The sequence below is a fragment of the Elgaria multicarinata genome, chromosome 9, assembly GCF_023053635.1.
Source record: "Elgaria multicarinata webbii isolate HBS135686 ecotype San Diego chromosome 9, rElgMul1.1.pri, whole genome shotgun sequence".
NCBI lineage: Eukaryota > Metazoa > Chordata > Lepidosauria > Squamata > Anguidae > Elgaria > Elgaria multicarinata.
The window spans coordinates 54,234,319-54,257,441 of record NC_086179.1 but is presented as its reverse complement, the minus strand read 5'-3'; the positions used below and the strand labels follow the sequence as shown (position 1 = coordinate 54,257,441).

At 41.9% G+C, this 23,123-nt stretch overlaps 1 protein-coding gene across 1 annotated transcript in view; it reads right to left on the bottom strand.

The window, feature by feature from the left end:
- The window catches only part of PTPRR (protein tyrosine phosphatase receptor type R), a 135,120-nt gene that overhangs the window by 33,396 nt on the left and 78,601 nt on the right, over positions 1-23,123 (bottom strand). Inside the window, exons 3-6 of the mRNA XM_063133893.1 lie at positions 18,321-18,434; positions 14,462-14,614; positions 11,875-11,985; positions 4,173-4,435 (exon numbers count right to left, since the gene is read on the bottom strand). Of these exons, the coding sequence (XP_062989963.1) occupies positions 4,173-4,435; positions 11,875-11,985; positions 14,462-14,614; positions 18,321-18,434 (641 nt within the window). The remainder of the gene's footprint in view (positions 1-4,172; positions 4,436-11,874; positions 11,986-14,461; positions 14,615-18,320; positions 18,435-23,123) is intronic.

The window sequence follows — 23,123 nt, the reverse complement described above, 5'->3', positions numbered from 1 at the left end:
ATCAGCATGGCCAACATCATATCTTGCTTCAGGCCAACACATAATGTAATTTGTCCTGATTTGTGGCCAACAGCTGCTAGCTAACCAGAATAAAATCCACAGGAATCAATGGTTACCATTGATAGTTGCTAAGTATACCCAGATGTTCTCTGCTAACACTAGACAAAAGAATTAGAAAAACACAAGGGAAAGAGGCCCTCCTAGCATTTCCCAGTAACTTGGTTCATGACAGCAATGCTAGGCCACTTCTATGCCATTATATTTAAAGATAATTAGATTACTGAGCTGGTTAAAGCTGTATACTTAGTTCAACTGTATGAAGAATACGTTAACATGCACACAAAATAAAATTGGTACCAGGAGGGGGCACATCCTATCTTCCCAAATGAACTGTAACAAGTCAATTGTCAGAAATGGATCAAAAGATCCATATTTTCTCCCTCCTCTAGATGTCACTGTCCATCAACTAACAGCATCACTTGCATTTAACTTGCATGACATGCTCCATACACACTTAAATAGTACTCCGGAGTGAATTTAGAGGCTGGGAAAACATTGATAACCAGGAAGCTTCTAAAAGAATTAGGGCCTAGTAATAACGCAATAAAGTTTTGCTATAACCTAACTACAGCTGTTTTCTCCACACTGCACAGTGCTTCATGCTCCTCTAAAATAGTTCAGCAAATGCATTTGATTTCGATCAATCAAATGTATTCTTCAATCAGTCACCTTATCTCCTAGGCTTGATTGTCAGACAATGATATTTGATTGTTTGATCATTTAGTGTGGTGGCTAAGAATGTAAGTTATGGGCCAAGATGTTCCTTTGGCTTAACCACAAACTTGTTTAGTAGCTCTAGGCCACATGTAGCTCTAGAATGCCAGTGCACTCAACCAACGGGTGTGGGAAGGGAAAGAATAACCTCCCTGCTTCTCTTTCCCCATTCATGCCACTTCTATCACTTCTGTCCAGCTACATTTGGTTTAAAGATGAAGGGTATTTGGCAGCGGCAGCAGCAATGGGCTAGCAGGAAGGGTACTTTGGAATTCAGGGAGGCTGGCTCTGGAATAACTACATGCAGTTAGTTTGAGGCCAGATCTACACCAAGCAGGATATAGCACTTTGAAAGCGGTTTGAAAATGGTATTTGGAACGATTCCTGGGCTCCAACCATTGTCAATGCTGTTATAAACCGTTATGAAGCAGTAGTGTAGATCCTGTCTAAGTCTGCTCTCTCTAAGGCTACAGCTAGACCTAAGGTTTATCCTGGGATCATCCAGGGTTCACCCCTGCCTGAGCACTGGATCCCCTGTGTGTGTCACCTAGATGAACAGGTTTGACCCCTGGACGATCCAGGGATAAACCTTAGGTCTAGCTATGGTCTAAATGATGCTTTTGTCTTTCTGTAGTTAGAGTAATCCATACAGATAGGTATAGACTCCATGCAAAAGCCATTTTCAAGGCCTTGGAAGAATCTTTGGGATCAAACATATAATGGCTCTGAGCCAATGGAGCAAATCCACTGATCAGCTTTTTTGCTGGGAAGGGAGAAGGAGGGGATATGAAATCCAGCCGCCCCTTGCTCTCTCCTGATTTAATTGGTTCTCTCTCCTGGACAGCTAGTTGGTGGGGTTTTGAGATCTATGGCAAACAGCCTCATATCTTGGATCAAGCTGGGAAACCAGCCATTTATGATTCCCTGTCCACCTATGGATATGCACTCAGAAGCCTGTAATGAACCCTAGCTGGATTTGGCATATGGGTATAATTAGTTAATTTCATAAATTCGGGCAAAGAAAGGCATTTTTTTCTTTTGAAAAGCAATGGTCTTTCTTTCTTTTTGACTATTTTATTGTGCAGCACTATCAGTGGAGAGAAACCTTTTTCATTATTCAGAACACATTCTGTATGCTGTCAAGATTTCTGACATGTCTTTCATGAAATAACATTCATTCGTGAAATTTCATTGTTTAAAAACAAAATATTATTGGTATTTTTCCCATTTGGTTGTTTGTATTTTGCAAGCTTTGTGGTAGGCTAGAACAGATTCACTGTACAGAATATTGATGACTTATGGAAAGTACTTGCAAGAGAAAGTATATTTCTCATTTATGGCTTTCCAGTAGGTATGTTGCAACAAAGGACAGGATGAGTATATCAACAGAGTAAAGTAAAATGATAAAATCAACAATTGAAGCTGTAAAGTTTACAATATTCAACAATTTGGATTCAAAGCACATTTATTCTCCTCTTTGAAAATATTCAAAGCTTCTAACATTTTTTATTTAAAAGGATTGAAGGAGTTAATTAGAAACGTATTTATCATTCACTCATTGAATCTGGTTGCAGGTAGATGTAGAACAGACAAAAGGAAGTACATTTTCACTTTATGCATAATGAAGTTATAGAATTTATTAGAACTATGCATTGGGATGACCACTAGACTAGCTAGTTTTTAAGAAGGATTAGATGGAATCAAGGATAATTGCTCTATCATTGGACATTAGCCATGAGAAACCAAATTGTGACTACATGATGAGAGTCAGTGTACTTCTGATTGTTGGGGTACTGGGGGGAAATAATAGGCATGGTTGTCTTTAAGCCCTGATTATGAGTTTCCAAAGCATCTGGTTGGCCTTTGCATCCCATTTCCATATCAGTTTGAAAAAATTTATTAGAAGGTCCATATTGAACTTTTTTTATATCTTAGTTCTTCCATATCCACATTGTTATATGCAATTCTCCCAATATATGCATTAGGTGTGATCACAGATCTGACCCAGAAGGGAAATTCTGATGTTCTTAAGTGGATATCTGGATTTCCCATCAGTTCTGTGTTCAAGTTCAACTTCTTAGATCATTGATCTTTACTTGAAAGATTTATTTCCCAGTGTTTGACTTTCTGCTGTCACACAGCTGATGTAACACTTGACATGACTCAGCTGTTCAGGAGTGGATCCCACCACTGCCTCTTCCCCACCTAAAAGCTGATTGACTGGACTATAACGTTTCTGAAAGGGTCTGCATATCCTAGCCCGCTCTACATATAATGCTTTGGATCAAAGCAGAAGTCCATTGATATTAATTTATGAAATTTGAAAGTGTTCTATATTTATGATTTGTTTGCTTACACAAGGAATCCGTCAGGTTTGAATAATAAATATCATAGGAACATAAGAAGCTGTAGCATGCCAACTCAGACCACTTGGACATCTCACCCAGTATTGTCAACAAACACTGGCCAGATCTACACCAAGCAGGATATGGCGCTTTGTAAATGGTTTGAAAAAATTATATGGAGTTTGTCCTGGCCCCCAACAGTTGTTACTACTGTTATAAATGGTTTTAAAGCAGTAGTGTAGATCCTGCCACTGACTTGCAGGAGCTCTCCAGGGTTTCCTGCAGGAGTTTTTTCCAGCCCTACCTGGAGATGCCAGGGATTGAACCTGAAGCAGGTGCTCTGTCCCTGAGCTACGGCCCTTCCCTTATTATTTCAGATCTTTATTTACTGCAGCAACACCAGGCTTGTAGAATTTCAAAATCCTCCATTTTCATAAGGATGATGAGCCATCATAAAAATCTAGATTTCAAAATTATAGTGAATTTTAACTGGGGATGGGGGATAAATTTCTTTGACTCACATTATAATACAAACTGATCTAATTCATACTTTCCGTATTCAAAACAGAACTCAGTTATCCTTCAGTTTTTGCATTTCTCCAAATTTGGGAATGTGGTTCTCCAATTACAAAATCCTTACAAAAATGTGTACATTCAAGAAAATTGTGAAAAAGTAAAGAAATGCACATTTGTATGCATTTCTCATAATGCGTATACAAGTGCATATGAATTTTAATAGTGACTTTTTAGTAAAAAAAAATTGCAAATGGATGCAGAAATGGGATGGAATGAAGTTATGTTTCAGAAAGTTTGAAAGTTATAGAAACCATCCCCAGGTGTGTTAAAGACACAAATAAAAAAATAATGCAGCATTTAACTTGAAAAATTGTTTGAACTAAGACAGAAATTAATAGATGTGAGGATTACAATACTGTTTCCAAACATTATTTTAGTACTTGGCAGTTTAAGAGAAAATGATAACTTCCATTAAATCACACAAGTATAACACTGTAAAGGGAGAGAATTTAAAACATTATAATCCATCAATCCTACCTTTCTTGCAGGCCGACTGGTTTCATTTTGAAAGGAGATGGGCTGGCAGAAAGAGTGGGCTTGATCTCAGGAGCACATTGTCCTTGAGGATCTACTACAACATTTACAACTTTAGGAGCCTGTTCAGGTTGGACCATTCTGTTTGCTGTCTTGTATTCAGATTGAGTTCTCTGCAGAGGGATGGATGAAAGGTGTATTTCCTGTTTTTTGTTCTTATCTTGTCTCACGGAAAATTGTATTTTCTCTTTCAGTCGGTACAGAACCTGTTCAAAACAGAGAAAAACAACTGCTTTTCTCTTAAACACAGAAAAGAAAAGACACAACCTGGATATCAATAAACTCGATGTTTATACAAAGAAACATCAATAGAAATAAAAAGCATTAATACTAATAAAAAAACACCTCACATTTTGTTCCACAGAGTCTTTTAAACAGAATATACATTATTTCCATTCGATAAACTATGATATATATTACCTACAATTTTGATTTCTAGCCACATTTATTATTTAGTTGTTTGATTAAGGAAACATCATTGATCCAGAACTATTATAAAGAGGAAAAACATTAGAAAATAATACATTACTCTCTCCCACAAAGAGTAATTCTGTATAATCTTCCATACCTCTACCCATTTCAGTGCTTATTATTACAAACTTTGTTCTCACTCAGTGGGTTGGATCCAGAGTGACACAGAGCAAAACTCCATGAATTGGATGATGCCACTCATGGAAGTGAGGAGAGGCGATTTTCATCAATCACCCCTCCTCCTGCAGCCTTTTTTGTCCCCCACCCAAATTGGCTCTGGAAGGTTGGGGCCCCCAGAAGCCTAGTATGTGAGGTGGCACTGGGAGCTGCAGGAAGACTGAAAATTGCAACCCTGCCCCCTTTTTTCAGTGGGGAGGCTCTGGTGAAGCCCTGTTTTCTTAGCAGATGGAAGGAGCCTTCCCATTCATGGACTGTCAACTCTGGATCCAGCCCATTAACTCTAAAGAATGTATCTTTGATATAATCTTTTTAAGGACGTGTGCTATTGCAGAGTCAGATAACTCAAAGATGAATGGGACTTTTCTAGTTTTGGAAAGTCTGGTGAAATATATATACACCATATATATCTCCTGTAAAATTTTCTGCTATTTTCCTTCCTCTTAGCCATGGATAAACATTAAGGTAGAATGTCAGATTGTCAGATTGGTAGGCCTGTGCCAAACATAAACAGTTGAGACAGTGTTCTTGGGAAAATTCATAAGGAACCGCCTTGGGTTTATTCTCAAATTGCTTGCCATGTTTTAGGTTCAGATAAAACTTTGTTCCCCTACCTTGCTTCCCAGCCATGATGGTGGCTTCCATAATAAAGCATTTTAGCACAACTTATGTACTGCTATCCACAATCAGGCAGTGATACAATTAAAGCAACACCAAATATAGTGCTACAATCCATGAAATCCTTAATATAATGCTATTTTCCCCATCAAGAGCCAGTGCAGTGTAGTTGTTAGAGTGCTGGACTGGGAATTGGGAAGTACACTGGGGCCACGGAAGAACACTAGGGCCGGATCTATACCAAACAGGATATAACACTTGAGCCACAATAGTTGTCAATATTATTATAAACCATTATAAAACAGTAGTGTAAACCCTGCCTGGGTGACTTTGGGCCACTCACAGACTCTCAGTTCAACCTACCTCACAGGGTTGTTGTGGACATAAAATGGAAGAGCATTATATATGCCACCATGGAGGAAAAATGGTGGAATATAAATGCAGATAAATGGAACGGCTTCTACAGTTTACTCAGAAGCATGTCTCAGAGCAAAGGTGTCCTGCAACTGCAATAGTTTCCATTAAAGCAGGGGTGGGAAACCTCACGCCCCAGGGCCAAATCCAGCCCTCCTTGGTTCTGATTCTGACCCCCCAGATTTCCCAGGGAGACCACGCCTCCTTCTCTTGGCCCCACCCCCTTTTGATGGCTTCCCAGTTTTGTGCAGTTCCCCCCATTCTAAAATGTTGAAATGCTTCTCCTAAGGCGTAGTTACTGGCAGTAAGAGTTGAAGGCACAACCCTATGCATCTACAGCTCCCAGCATGCTCCAGCCAACATGGCTGGCTGGGGCATGCTTGGAGTTGTGGGCCTCTTTTCTGTCTAGGAAGTAATGTGAGTGGGTGCAAGGCAGGTAAGCAACCAAGATGAGCCAGAACAACAAGAATGTCCTGTAAATAATTTCTGCAGACACTGTTGCAACCCCGTGAAGAAGGCCTAACAGAAAGCCAACAAAATTGTCTACAGCATCCTGTGATGTTTCTCTCCTTTTCTGTCTAAACTTGCATAGAATTGTGTCCTGAAACCATAATAAGATGATCTTTTTTTGTGTTTCCCCCATCTTTTTACCTTTGGCCCTGCCTCCTTTGCCTTTGGCCCTGAGGGCTACTCTGAAATTATATTCAGCCCTCGGGCAGAAAGAGGTTCAACACTCCTGCTCTAAAGCAGCTAATTAATTGCATCCCATTCACTCACACATTCCAGAATTGCCCTTTATTCGTCAGTTTCTGTTCCCTATGGGGCATGGCCTTTTAATTACTGGTTTCCGCTTTACAGCCAGAACAATTAGTCATTATTTTAATTTTATTTTTATTATCTCAATTGCGAAAATGTCACAATGAGTGAACAGGAAGCAAGTAATTAGTCACTAGGAGAAAAAAGGACTGTGAAGGTTTGAGGTCTACACAGGCTTGGGTATTGTTTAAGCCTGAAGACCCAAAAATCTCTTGATGAGGGGCATTCTTGATTTTTATTTCCCCCCTAAAGGAGTTAAGTTTCATTTCCTAGTTTTAGGTTACCTGATTGTTTGGTTTCAGTTCTGGGGGAGGATATAAAAAGGGGTGGAGTCAACTGTACAGGAGAGATTGAGGAAGAACTAGGGAGGGAGCTGCAGAGAGAGCCTCTGAAGAAGAACAGCCAGGAGAAGGCTGGAAGGGACTCTAGGCCAAAGCCTACAGGTGAAAGAGTAGTTAGGCTAGAGGGAACTGTTTTTATTTCTTTTATGCCTTTTAAAGCCTTACAGCTCTGTTTGAGTAAATGCCTTAAGTTTATCTGTCTTTGCCTTATGTCATATAATCTAGTAAATATTTGTTGTTAAAACCTGGTGTTCAGGAGCGTCATTTTCACTACGCCAAAAGCCTAACCCCACGTTACTAAGAGGGGAAGGTAAAAACTTGATATCAGATGAGAAGGGCTCTTAAAGAGGCAAAACATCTTTAAGGAGCAGATCAAGGGGTCCAGATGAAGGAAGAACCTTGACAAGGACAAAAAGCAAAATACTATTTAGTAGGCATGTGCTCCGCTCCGATTAGAAGCGTAGAAGCAGGAGCGAATTGGCCTGCTCTGCCTTGCCCAGAGGCGGAGTAGAAGCAGACCGTGGACCCCTAGAAGCAAGGCGAAGAGAAGCGGCCATTTTCGGATCGCTCCTCTTTCCGCGGTCCGGTCCGATCGCCATCTTGAAACATTTCACCCATAGGATTGCATTGCGGAAAAGAAAGGGGGATAACTGTGTTGTTTTTGAAGCTATCTTTCTGAAAATTCTTGTGCTTAGAGAGTCGTGGATGGGGGTCATTTTGAGCTTACTCTCAGCTCTCTGCGTGGTGCAGTTCGCGTGCTAGAATTTTTTAAAAAGTAGGGTAAAGGCGGGGAAAAGGTTACCTGTTTCGATTGCTGAGGGGCAGAGTCAACTCCCGGTCATGATCACATGATCCCAAAGTTGGAGGAGGGGATAGGCAAAATGGGTAACTTGGCATTCTGGGAACTTCTCTTTCTTAGTCTGAATGGACTTTTCCCAGTGTTTTTTAAAACAGTAGCCCCACCAAATGCACAAACACAACCTGAAATCATATACTAAGCCAATAATAAGAGAGCACTGCTACCCACCCTAACTTTGGGGAACAACTGAAAAGATGTGGTGCAAGGGGATGAGCTCCCCTAGGGCATGCCATGTGGACGTGCCCCCACTCTCTCCTGTACTTGGAGGGCTATCAGAGCCCTCCAAAGAGAGTAAAGCAATGCCTATCATGAGTTGAAGTGAGAGCTTTACTTCTTAGTAGAGCTCTCGTGGTGGAGCAATGGCTTTCATGAGTTGAAGTGAGAGCGTTGCTTCTTAAAAGACTGGTCACTAGGACCAGTCAAATTGGCAGCTGCTTCCCCCTCCCCTGGGCACGTCCTCCTATTACTGGTAAAAGACAGATATAGCCTTTTTAAAAAAGTTCTTGTTGTTCATTCAGCAACACTGCTGCTTTTAATTCCACCCCTCCTTTGTTTATTTATTTATTTATTCCATTTTATTTGCATTACTGGCTTATCCTTGGCTCACTTCCTTATGCCCCCAGAAATGTCTGCTGCCTGCCTGCCTTCCCTCTCTCCTCCCCTGCCCGCCTCTCAGAGATGTTGTGTGTGTCTGGCTTTGACTCAGGGGAGAAGTCCTTCCTGCGCTCACTTGGAGTTTTGGAAGTTCCAAATCCATTTTTCAAGTGTGGAAGAAGATTCATATAGGTTTATCTCTACTCCCCAATTCATGGCATGTTGGGATTTCCTTTGAAATGGCCCCATTGAGATGTCTGCAGGTTTAAGCCCCGCCAAAAAACAGGGGATGATGGGATTGCCTTGTACCTTGGCATGATTGTGGGTCTAGATGGCATCTGTGAGTGTGCTCACTTCCCTTTTTTTTATCTGTCCAAATGTCAGAGAACAGTCCACGTCTGCAAATGGGGTGCCCGATTTTCATAAATTCCCCAAAAATCAGGGGATGATGGGACTGCCTTGAGTCTGGGCATGCATGTGTATCCCTGGATAAGCTGTCATGGTGGCGAGTTTGAGGTTTCTAACGTGCAAATTGACGGAGCTATGGAAAGGGGTGTGAATGGGGTGTTGGATTTTTATAAATTCCCCCAAAATCAGGGGATGATGGGACTGCCTTGAGTCTGGGCGTGCATGTGTATCCCTGGATAAGCTGTCATGGTGGTGAGTTTGAGGTTTCTAACGTGCAAATTGACGGAGCTATCGAAAGGGGTATGAATGGGGTGCCTGATTTTCATAAATTCCCCCAAAATCAGGGGATGATGGGACTGCCTTGAGTCTGGGCGTGCATGTGTATCCCTGGATAAGCTGTCATGGTGGCGAGTTTGAGGTTTCTAACGTGCAAATTGACGGAGCTATCGAAAGGGGTGTGAATGGGGTGCCTGATTTTCATAAATTCCCCCAAAATCAGGGGATGATGGGATTGCCTTGAGTCTTGGCGTGCGTGTGTATACCTCCATGAGGTGTCATGGTGCCAAACTTGAGGTTTCTAACTTTAACAGAAAAAAAGTTGTATACTTTTTTAGCTTAATGTAAGCCTATGGGGGGGGGGGAAACGGAGCTCCGATCCGGATCCAGAACTCCGCAGCGGAGCGGAGCAGACATGGGCGGAGCGGGGGCGGAGCGGAGCGGTCCAATCCACAAATCGCAGATCTGGAAGAGAAGCGGAGTGGGGGGGTCTGTGCACACCCCTACTTTAATGTTGAAAAGTCTGAATGGCTTTTGGTAAGACCACAGTGGAAGTGTTGACAATTGTGTTTTAGGATTTAAGAAATGAGGTCTGTGGGGTGGGGGAATGCGGGGAGGACAGCATGGAAAATACTGGAATGCAATGGGCTGGCAAGAACATCACGTGGATTCTCTATAGTAACTGAGTGAAGGAATCATGACCTGATCCACTAGTAAGGAAGACAGCACTGACTGGAGTTTCTAGGGTTCATAATTCTGAGGCTTGTTTGCAGACAGACAGTGTTTGTTATTCAGTGCATCATCAACAGGCAGTTGCAGCCCAACTCCATCAACATACCCTGAAGTACCATTAGAAGAGACATGTTAGCAAAGATTGGATCCTGGATCCGCCTTCCGCAAAAGGAAGAGACCTTCCATGAGACAAAGGGCTGCACTTGCAGAAGGTCCCTCCACTCAGTTCCCTCTTCCCCACCCACACCACAGCTCAACCCATTGAGAAGGGTCTCCTGACTCTCCGTGTAGCATTTTCAGGGGGTTGGAGAGGCTGCCGTGGGAAGGAAGGGGTGAGGAAATCCATTTCCATCAGTTCAGTTGATCCTGTGTAAATCAGGATCAATCCCCTGATTTTCAAAACATTTTTCCTTAAAGATATAACACCCAAGTATGTACTTTTTTTATATGCTGCTTCAATCCAGCTAAAGGCCATATATACACATAGGCTTCTGCATGCACCCTCCACACCTCAGAGGTGTTGAACCTCTGTCAGCCCGAGGGCCAAATTCAATTCAGAGAAGTCCTCAGGGGCCCCATTCCAGTGGTGGGCAGGACCTAAGGCAATGGGGGCAGGGCAAAAGGGGTGGAGCCAAAATACAAAAAACCCTCTAGCTCAGTGGTTCTCAACCTTCCTAATGCCGCGACCCTTTAATACAGTTCCTCATGTTGTGGTGACCCCCAACCATAAAATTATTTTCGTTCTTCTCTACACGATCCATTGTCATGGGATGGTTTGCTAATGAAAATAATACATGACATAGTTCAGTCAATACAGTTTCTAAACCTTCGGAAATATGTGTTTTCCGATGGTCTTAGGTGACCTCTGTGAAAGGGTCATTTGACCCCCAAAGGGGTCCCGACCCACAGGTTGAGAACCGCTGCTCTAGCTTATTGTAACTACGCTTCAGGAGAGGCATTTCAACCTTTTCGTTTCAACCCTAGCTGAATGAGGCACAGTTGTGCAAATGGACACTGCACGTGCCATTTCTCTCCACCAATCCTGCTGCTAGGGCTTCACAGGTGGAGACTTCTCCCCAAAGCGGTAAGCATTGGCTTCATTTCAGCGCCAGGTTAAGACATGGCTTTTTAGCAACGCCTTTGATGGCTAAATCCACCAGCCTGCACACGGTCTTGTTTTAATTGGCTTTTACTGTTTTAAAATTTCAACACATTAATGGTTTGATTTGTTTTAGAATTGTATATTTATTGTTCTATTTTATATGAATGATTTTATCTGTACGTCGCCCTGAGGTGCCTGTGATATAGGGTGGGAAATAAATGTATAAATAAATAAATAAATAGCACAGCTATGACCTGTTTAGTAGGAGAACAACGTTCTGTCTCTCCTACTCTCCAGTCCTGCTGAGCAGTGCAATTATTGATTTTTGAAGAGGGTCTAGATCTGCGCTACTGCTTCATAGTGGTATTGAACTGCAGTGATAACTGTTGGGACACAATCCACATTCCATAGACCACTTTCATATTGTTATATCCTGCTTTTTATCTTACATTACCCAAAATACTGCAACCAATGTTGTTGTGTGTCCAACAAGGTATAAATGCACAAGAGGGGTAGTGTTACCATAATGATTTGACACAAGGTGTAGGGGGTCCCCATGCTCAGCAAGGACAGCTGTAAGCACATACAGTTGAATTGGGGCCAATGTACATACTAGCCCTTAGAAAAGGGGTGTGAAGAGTGCTCTTTTCAAGTTGGCTGTACAAATACTTTAGTTGTTCTAGATGCCTGCATCCTTGTAGACAGAATTTTGCATTACTTTTGATATGAAAGTGCTTCAAGACTGAATGGTATTATGTAAGTTCTTTTGGCACCAGTCTGCAAGTTTTGCTTTTCAGACAGGCACAGGCAAAGAAAATGTCAAAGAAAGTAACTTACCATCAGGCATGTCACGATAATAACAAAGATACTGAGAAATATAATGACAGCATAAAATCCTTCTTTGCTCCAGAGTTTGCCCGATTCGTGCTTGCCTTGCAACACATTTTTCTTTTGATTTGCAGCAAAACAAAACAAACACAAAAGTAACAAAAGCATGTAATTACATGGTTCTGGGTACACACTTGAGAATTTTTGTCAGGTAGATATGAAGTTTTACCATTGTTATATTTGTCCATAATCTAAAATGTGGGATGAGTCAGTACCTATCATGCTTCTAACTAATCAAACATAACATAGTTATATTATCCTAACATGGTTTAAAAGATGACTTTATACCTCCTTTGTGAGCAATGGAAAAATCTTTCTACCCCTGGATTGAACTGTGATGAGTTACATAACCAAGTGCAAGTCCTTCTGGGAAACCACCTGGTTCGGCAGGTGAGAAAACAGTGAGAGTTGCTTACATTTTCATTTGGTCTGTTATGTGTCTTCTCCCACAACTCCTTCAACAGGCTATAGAAGATGGTGTTAATCGTGACCCTTACAACCAACCAAAAGTGGGTGTAAACAGAGCCTTAAGAAACAGCTGATAAGCACATAAAGCTAAAAAATAAATACATGAAATATATTTATATCTGGCCTGACATCAGAGAGCAACATGGGCGGGCATGAGCTGGCAGCCCAGAGGATTGGAAGGGCCTACTCCAGATGCCTTCATTCTCCTCACTCAGCAAGCCCCCATGGTTGTAGCTAATGTTAGTCTTCTCTAAGTAGGACTAACATTGGATACAATCCGGAGGCAGTACGCTTGGGCAACCCAAGCAGAAAGGTGCTTATATCCTCCTTGTGGGCTTCCGGTTCACCACTGAAGGAACAGAATGCTGGACTAGATAACCCTTTGGTCTGATCCAGCACAGATCTTCGTTTGTTCTTAAGGTATCCTAATCCCCTTTGAGTCATTAAGGGTGCAATCCTCTGCATGTGTAGACAAAAAGTCCTACAACTCCCAGCATGCCCCACTACCCATGCTGGCTGGGGCATGCTGGGAGCTGTAGGGCTTTTATCTGATGAAGCATACATAGGATGGCCTCCATATGGCTCTTCTTTGCATTTCTGTGAATGAGTGGTCCACAGGCTGTGGCAGGCATCTTCCCCTACCATCCAGATATTGAAAGTCAGGGCAACATGGGTGGTGACAGGGCTTCTCACACTGGGGACCTTGCCGTTTCAGTGTTCCCAGTCATGTGGAGCCCTGTCTACAGGCCTCTGCTTGTATGGGCAGACATGTGTTGCAGATGTGTGTTTCAGTGGTGTGGAGGGCAGAGCCTTCCACTGTCCACTATTATTATTATTATTATTATTATTATTATTATTATTATTTATTTATTTATTTATTTATATAGCACCATCAATGTACACGGTGCTGTACAGAGTAAAACAATAAATAGCAAGACCCTGCCGCATAGGCTTACATTCTAATAAAATCATAATAAAACAATAAGGAGGGGAAGAGAATGCACCAATCTCTTGAGGGCATGTTCCATCTGCATGTTCATTGCATGTGCAGAGAAGAAAAATAAAAGTGCCCCTAATCTTTTCAGAAACTGCTTCCCTATGTCAACCCTGCCTGCTTCAATGAACAGAAATCACTAAACTGCATATGAACTGAGAGGATCTATTGATATACTCAAACTGAGTGGAACTAAATTTTGGTTCAAGTAGAATAAGGTTGTTCAAATGCACTGTGTGTTTGTGTAATCAAGATCATATATATTTCACTATTGTTTCCCGAAAGCTATCATCTAAATTTCATGGCTTTGAAAATAGCATTTTGCATATCTGACAGTCTGTTTTCTTTTCTTATTAGTGTGATTCAATGTAATGGGTTTGGAGTTGGTCTAAATGACCTTTCAGGGATCCATTACAGCCTAGTAACTCCGATGGTAAAGGATTCAAGATTATTGGGAGATCAAAACTGGTTTGAACAAGTTTAACTTGGCAGATCTCCATTCTGCTAGGGGCTTCATGGCCATCGGATATCTAAAGTGTTGCCTCTTTACCCACCATCTCTCCCTTCCTCTAAGGAATGTGCTACATGAGTGTCTACAATGCAAGGAACTGGAACAGCAGCAAGATGTTGTATGACTATGCCATATATCTGCCATACATCCTGCCCTGTGGGCCCTAAGCTAGCCTCCTGCCCTGAGGTACAATCGAGGATGCTGTCCCATTGACAGTGGTGAAGAAAGTCTCAAAAGCAAGTCTGTTTAGTTTCTCTACATGCATGGAATGGAAGGAGAGGGCTCCATGTTCTCCTCTGCATCAGGCAGCAACATGTCTTTAAGCGGGTACAAAATTCTGCCTTAGTGATCATCTGGGCTTAGTCCAGGGTTCTCCCCACCACCACCATATTCAACCGAAACTTTCATGAATTTGTATTTTGGCATTACTGGGAGCATACGTCTTTGTTGGGTGCTCTCATCATATTGCTCTCTCAGTTTTAAAATCACAGGCCTTCATAGTAGCCCTCAAGAGATACATATTCTATGGTGAGATGCAACATGTTATGCTAATGATTACTCACCTCTGGGGAGACTTCTGTAATTCCAAACTGTGCTAAACTCTGGTGTAGAACATTGATATTAAGAGACCTCAGGACTTCATCGGATGGGATGGTATCAGAAATTCCTTTCCTATTTACTGGGGATACAAAGAGCTCAACACAATTCTTCTTGCCCTAGCAAAATTAGAGAACAAAATATTAGACACGTACCTCTGACTCCAAAGAACCCCTTCTAATAACAAAAATATATGGTCTGTTCCTCAGACTTGTTATTCTTACAAATAAGTGTGTAAAAGAGAATAGAGGCCGGTGGGTTCTCCCCTGTCTAAATCAGAAATAATTTGGATTATGATTTAGTGGAGTATTTCCCTAGATATCCAAACAGAGTCCAAGCTGGTATTTCGAAAGTCCAAAATGGCAATCCAGATGTTTGAAATTCCCTCCCCCTTGTACTGTGTCTTCAGAGCTGGGTGCATGGTGATGGTATTCCTGCTGCACACCAAGGAAGAGAAGCCTCTGGGAAAGCGTAGAATTACCCAGACCAGATTGGATCTATTTTGAACCACACAGATTCCGGAACGTACTCCCTCAAGGATCCATGAATATCATTGCCTCCATCACCACCCAAAAGATCTTTCAGTAGATTCATATGAATTTGGCGGCTACTCTGTTAGAGTGTACGCCCCTGCAGTATCCAAGACATGATATTAATCTGGGTTGTAGTGGCATTTCAGTGGGGTTGCAGTCAGCTATGTTGATGCAAAAGTTTAGGAGTGAGGAGCAAGCCACTGTTGTGACAAAACAACAACAAGGCCAGAGGCTAAACTCAGTGATTTCCAGATCCATGGATCATAATTGATTCTTCACTTCATTTACTGCTAATAGCCATATATACACAGTTTTCTGACACATTACCTTTAAGCAAATAATCCCAACTTGAATTCGCACCATCATGGGGATGTCAGATCATACATTTGGACAACTTCAACTTCATTTAGTTTGCTTCAGCAAACTCCGACCACAGTAAAAGCAAACATTTCCCCCCCACAATGGTGGCACATGTGACATACAGTCAACCTATAGCCACAAGCTACAGGACTCTGAGATCTCCAAGGCCAAATTTCAAAGTGGCAAATGAATCTCAGAGCAGCCAGATCATTAAGGTTAAACCAATCTGATCATTATGTTAAGAGGTTTATCCATATAATTATCTTTTAACAGCAAAACCACACATTCTGCTGTATACATATGATAGCATGTAGCTGAACATTTTACTTACTCTGGTATAACTGCTGATGGTACCGATGAAGATTGCTCCCTCCCATCAATTTTTTTCCTGAAATCCTCCCCTCATGGAGGGCGGGAGGGGGGGAGGTTAAAAAAAATCAAAACCTCTTTATTGGAGTCAATGGAGGGTCCCCCCCCTCTTTTTAACTTCCCCCCCAAGGGGAATTTTGTGGGAGGAAAATGGAAAGGTTTAATTCTCTCATCCCAGAGCACACTGATCCCAGCCCACAGTTACTCTAGAGTAAGTAATACAACCTGGCTCAGCTATATGCTACACTACTACCCTGTTTCCCCGAAAATAAGTCAGTGTCTTATATTAATTTTTGCTCCCAAAGATGCGCTAGGTATTATTTTCAGGGGATGTCTTATTTTTCCATGAAGAAGAATACGGTACACATTAATTGTTGAACAAAAAAAAAGGTCTTATTTTCGGGGGGATGCCTTATATTACAGCGAGAGGCAAAATTGGAAGTAGGTCTTATTTTCGGGGGATGTCCTACTTTCGGGGAAACAGGGTAACATAACATGTAGTTTGACTCTTGGGCAAGCTGTCACTAACAAAAGCCAAAATATGTCTGAGATTTTGTAGCAGGAGGACCTGGACAAACACAAGTGGGCCAAATTCCAATGTCAAGATGAGGGTCACTTTTTTAAAAAATGAAACGAAGCAGGTATAACAACTCTCTTGAAGAGGGCTGAGCAGTATCTGTTGTGATGCAGAGCTGTAGATAGGCTATCAACATGGTGTCCTGTTAATGAAATAGAAGTAACGTGTCATATTGGGAACTTCACCTTGGGCAAAGCCCCAGGAAGGGACATGCTGCTCACTGACATTTTCCAGATAGATCTATCATATTGGGCTCCAATTTTGGCAACTTTGTTTAATACAATTCAGTTGGAATGTTTCCAGTTGGCTGGATATCTGGTATTTTGACCCCAATCTTTAAGCAAAGTGATCGGGCTTAGTAGAATGTGACTGCTCCTCGAGTCACGTGTGTGTTTAGTGAGCATGGCTATCTTACCATTAATAGGTGCATATTTTAATTACTATGGACTGGATCCAGACCAAGCAAGTTGAAGTTAGGTCATGTTGAAATCTATGGGACAAGTTGGTCCTGACTTAAGTCCCACTGATTTCCATGGGAAACAAGTCTCTGCAGGCATATATTAATAAGAACAGATATAATTCCTCCCTCCATAACTTTCTATATGTACTTCTCTGTGTGATAGCTAGTGAGCATGCAAGGCCACCCTTAAAGAGGTGTGAAGAGCAGCCTTCCTGCAGTGCTAGAGCCCTTCTGACATGTTTGACTACAACTCCCACCATCCCTGGTCAGCATGATTCCTGACCAGGAATATGGGAGTTGTTGCCCAACACATCAGGAGGGGTGTTGGGACAGGAGCAAACTTCACTGCTTATTCACCATCTGATAATTGTTTTTCCTCACGCCCGTTGTCCTGTCTACACAAGGAACATAGAACTGAGTCAAATGAGGGGCTGCAGCTCAGTGTTAGAGCATCTGCATTATATACAAAAGGTCTCAGGCTCAGTCCTTGGCATTTCCAGGTAGGGCAAAGTGGGTATATCAGAGAAATCCACAAGGGATTCAAACGAGTTTGGATTTCTACAGTGGACCAACTTTTTCTGAGTCGTGTGGATTCCGTGGACTGTTTTTCAGCTTTGGGGGTGAATCTGCAACCACGGGCCTGCACCAATGCACATTTCGAAACAGAAGCAGAATTCTTGCATATCCCTAAAACCAACCAACAACAACTGATTCCATCAATTAGTGGATGATGGAACAAATGTTGGCCGACAATCTGCTAAACACAGATGGAACGGATTTAACAAAATCCATATATCCCTACATCAGTGACACCTCTCTGAAAACCTGGAGAGCTCTTGCCAGTCAGTCTAGACCAGGGGGTAGGCATCCTAGTACCCTCCAGATGCGTTGGAGTACAGTTTCCATAATCTCTGAACACTGGTCATGCTGGATGTGTCTTATGGGAATTGCAATCTAAAACATCCACAGGGTACCAAGTTGCCTCCCCTTGGTGTAGACAATACTGAGCTAGATAGACCAATAATCTGATTCAGTATCAACCAGACCATTAGTTGGGAGCTTTTTCAACCAGATAGTAGGTTGCTCATGGTGAAAGTGTTGTACATGGTGCTTCCTAACTCCACCATGGACCTGTCTGGGCACAATGTAGTTGAACGCACATCTAGAATGGTCAATGGAATGGCTTACATGAAACCTGTTCACCATATATAATGCCAACTCAAGACAAAAATGAAAGAAAGGTGGATGGCCATGTGCCATTAGTTCTTGTGACATGATTCTTGACTCCAAACTGACTGTATCATCACTAGGTTCTGAGATTATTTTGGTATGAAGGACAGCACTAGAACATTTTGCTCTTTTAGTTTCATAGTCATGCATCCATTTATATACTGTATGAAAACTGGGATTGTCACCACTACATTCAGCCATTATGGGGAGTCTTTTTATTAAGCACTACTGGGTTTTATTGCCAGAGGGTGAAAACAGAGCAATAGAAATGGTTACACAGAAAGTTTGTCGCTTACAATGAGTCTGTTGATGTGCACTTGCTGCGGTAGCAATCCTAAAGCAGCCGCCACTCCCTGGCGGAAAATCCGAAGCAACGTGATATTCAGCTTGTTTACATCCATTTGCAGAGCCTGCAAAACAAACCCCAGACAGGCAAATGCTAATCTTGCTAGGCACATGCAGTTCCCTGCTAATGAATGACCTCCGTGAATTGTGTAAATGGTTTTTCCCAGGATGGCAATGTGTGAAGTCAATTTGCATTTTAAATAAAGAACAAGCTTCGGACAGACCTGGGGTGGGGGAGCTACCAGGTTGTGAGTTTAACATCACCTCTTCTCATAGCCTTAAGTTCACAGTGAGGTCAATAAACTTTAGCCTAAATTCTCTGGCTGCAGTCCTAAAATTTCTACCTAGGAATAAGTCCTCCAGTCATCATTTGGAGTGAAAGTTGCAGGACAATAAACTAAGGTGTACTTCTGGTTACCATTTCACTTCTTTTGGGATAAAGCAACACAGTGAAGTTACGGTTTCATGGGCTCATTTCCATAATTGTAGAACTTACTCCAAACAGGCTCAGTTGCATAGCTTCATTACCACTTCACATGGTGACTTCCTGAACTGAACACTGAGATTCTAACTAGGTTCTGTGGATCAGCCCTGACCAGTGGAGGCTGGTGGGTCCAGTTTTGGAAGGGTAGTGAATGCTAAAGGTGGTATCCAAGGTGCTGCACCCTATCCCCAGAATGGAATCGACCCCTGGATAGCACCTTTACAGGTCTAGCTGGCTCTAACTAAAACCCAGAATGGAAACACTGCCCCTCCAAAACTGGAGCCACCAGCATCTACTGGCCCTGACACTAGCAAAGCCTTACTGGCTACTCATCATCAGCTTTGACCCTCCTCCCATCAACTCCTAGACCAAATGCTTTGCAAGAAGAGCTCTACAAAGTTCTACATGCGGCATGACAAGAAGGTCTAGCTACAATGATGTGTTTTCTTAGATGATATATGTACCATTTGTGCCATTGTAAGAACCCATCCTACTTTGTAAAAATGAACAACAGATTACACCTCACTAATCCAGCTCATCTCAGCATTAACAGTGGCCAATGTCAGGCCAGATCTCATAGTTTCTTGTGAAACAATTACCCTGTATCACATGGCAGGTGGGTGGAGATGCTTGGGAAGGGGAAAACCTCTGTGAGCAGCATCTGTCCCACAAACCTTGCAATGTCTATTCCCTGGTATTGATTGTTATTGTGATACCAAATTCCATTTACATCTCAGGAATTAAGCTTCATGAAACAGTAGCAGATCACAAACACCTTAATCATTCTTTGAATATTGTTGGCACCTTTAATTTGTCAAAGGAAGTGTTGAACCACCCAAAGTCAAGCAACACTAATTAATCATATTACTCCTTGCTGATCTGCACTGTTTATCATTTATGGTTCTGGCTCCCTAAGGGGAATATAGTTCTGCATGTGCTATATGTGCTGGCAGCCATGATTTAGAAAGCCTAAAGGGGAGAAAGGTAGTCACTCTAGGGGACACAATTTCCCAGTGCAATTTATTAATCTAGCTACTGCAACTGTTAGCGACAGTTTCCAGGTTTCTTTGCTTCAGGCTATTAATGTGATTGGTTTGCATTGTCAATAAGTGTCTTAAATAAGAATACAGTAATGTAAGGCTTATTATTTGAGATCTACCAGGCCGATTTTGCTCATTTTTGTTTTAAACTGAAGCTCGAGCGTTGTAGATGTGCAGAAAATATTGAAATTTCAAGAAAGTTCAAAGCTTGAGTGTTAACAGCAATTAATTTTCTCCATACCAAACAGCCAGGGCAGCCCCTCCATCAGTGGGATGATGGACAGCCCTGCTTAGCCAATCAGTGTGGTGTGAAGGCAGGCCCTGGCTCAGCTGCACAGTTAGGCTGTCACTGGCAGAGGGGAGGGGAAAGGGGATGAGGCCAATTGGGGTGCATGAGGGAGGGGCAGAGCCATCCCGCATGCACATTTTAGAGGGGAGATTTGCTATGCATGAGCCACAATTGCATTATTCATGAGCCCTTCTATGGCGAGGGGATTGAGAGGCAAAAAGGCAGGAAAAGAACAGGACTACTAGTGCCCACGGTGATGTTGGTGCTCATCAGTTACACATCTAAAGAAATAGTGAGAAAGAAGCTCATTGCAGATCTGAAACTCATAATATTTTTTCAAAGGCCCTGAACCAGTTTATGTGGCAGGGAAGCAGCAGCTGGCTTTACCACTCAGGGGACAGCAGAAAGTTGTGCATGTGTCAGTTGAATACACCTAGATTTTAATAATCATTTATCCTAGACTTTGCCGTGAAAAGTTTGTTCAGGTCCCTCCTTGATTTGATTCCACATTTTCCCCAGGGAGTTGCAATCTATTTGAGCATAAAATGGTAGGAAACAGCTGGGATATATTTCAGTGTCAGTTTAAAAGGCTCTCTTATTGTGTGATGCTGTTTCTCCTTTTAAACTACATGAAATAATTGCCAAGAATGATCTACCATGGAAGCAGAAAAAGCACATATAATGAAGAGAAATCCGAAGGGTGCTGAGCCCAATTTTACCTTCCAGCTTGTCATTCTTTGTGTGTTGCGTGGGTATTAGGAGGAATTGAAGAACAGCAAGTTTGTACCAGTGAAATCTAGCTTTTGCTGCGAAAGCCTTCTGCAGTCTTTGGAACACACACAAGAACTTTACCAAAACACTACTGAAATGAAAGGAGGTTATCCAGCAGTTGGTGGGCAGATCCGTGTGGATTATAATACAAATATTGGGTTTTGAAGCTCAGAGCCACTCATTTGGAAATTTAAATCCACATTTGAAGAGTCCTGCTGGGTCAGAGAATAGTCCTGCATTCTGTTCTCACATTGGCCGATCAGATTCCTATGGGAAGCCAACAAGCAGTGGATTGCATTTGAGTGCAATGGCATCCTCCCACTTGTGTTTTCCAGCAACTGATGTTCAAAGACAACATGCTAGGAATAGTTAGCCATCATGACAAGTAGCCACTGGATAGCTTTATGCTCTGTGAAAATGTCTAATCCCCTTTCAAAGCCAGCCAAGTTGGTGAACATCTCTACTTCTTGTGGTAGCGAATTGCACAGTTTTGACTATGCACTGTGTGAAGAAGTACTTCCTTTTCTCTGTCCTTAATCTCCCATGATTCAGCTTCATGGGATGACCTCAGATTCTAACCCTAGCCACTTTCCCCACACCATGCATGCTTTTATACACCTGTATCATATCTCCCCTTAACAACCCCTCTTTTTTCTAAGCTAAAAAGCCTCAAGCATTGTAACCTTTCCTCATGGCACAGTTGCTCTAGTCCCTTGATCATTTTACAATTATCCTTCCTCAGGTGTGGTGAGAGCTGTACAGAGTATTCCAAGTGTGACCACATTTGTATAAAGGCATTATGATATTGCCAGTTTTGTTTTTGATTCCTTTTCTAATGACTCCAATGGAATTTCGCCTCTTTTCACAGCAGCTGGGCATATCCTTTCATCAAGCTATCCATCACAATTCCATGATCCCTTTCCTGATTAATCACCACTAGGGATGCTGGGGAAGTTTGAGGTGGACTAAAATGAGTTCGGATTTCTAAGAATCTGACCTGTGGAATCTGTTGCCTACCAACCTCCACAGGCTGCACAGAATCTGCAGACTTCCATTTTTTAAAAAAAAACTTTTCCAAAATTTATGCAAATTTATTTGCAGGAAAATAGGCAAGTTTCTCCTGAGACATATGCCATCCTAGAAAATACATGTGGGGAAAAGTTGAATGGAAAGGGGGACAATACGTGAAATGTTACGTACTAACATACATTATGTAAATTTTTGTCCTAATGTACATCACCTGTTCATACTGAACCACATTTTCCATTTCTCCGTTTATTCTTCTCTCTGATCCCTGTTCTCTAACCAATTGCCAGTCCATAAGAGGATCTCTCTTTTTGTCCCATGATGGCTACATTTGCTTGGCAGTCTTGGAGAGTGATTGGCAGGATCTACACTACTGCTTATAACGGTTTATAAGGGTTATGAGAACTGTTCAGGCCCAGGACACATTACATATACCGTTTTCATACTGTTTTAAAAGTGTTATATCCTGCTTGGTGTAGATCGGCCCTTTGTCAAAAGCCTTTTGAAAGTCAACAACGTCTACTGGGTTTATGGTGTTCAAGGAGTTTTTTTTAAAAAAAACAAAAAACAAAACTTTCCCCCATCCATTTTTTTTTTGCCCCCATGCAGGATGGGGGGGGGGTTAAAAAGGAGAAAAAAGTTAATTGACTCTTATAGATACTTTAAAAAACAAACACCCCAGTAATAGAGTGATGGCATATACCCACATGCTTCATGATTCACCACCTGATGCATATATGTTCAGTGCATTATGTTCTCATGTATGTATCATGAGGACCCAAACAATATGCTGAAACACTAGACAAAATATGATTCAAAACCCTGAAAATGTACTTATTCTGAAGTGGAAATGTAGTTCCAATTCAGAGTCACAACTTGAAAAATGAAAGTCAAGCATTTTATCTGGCACTTTGCACCCCCTGAACATTTTGCACCCTCAGATATAGTCCATTTCACACCCAGAACTGAACCTCATAAGATGTTGAAGAAGACTTTTTTAATCGGGGAAAGAGATGTGAACCCCTGGTATTTTAGGGATGAATCGTGGGAGTGCTTGCTATTAAAAGTAGTAGAAATTTGATGCTCCAATCAAGTTATACCAGGTTGCCTGCCAAGTGGATCTAACAACCCCTCATTTTCCTTC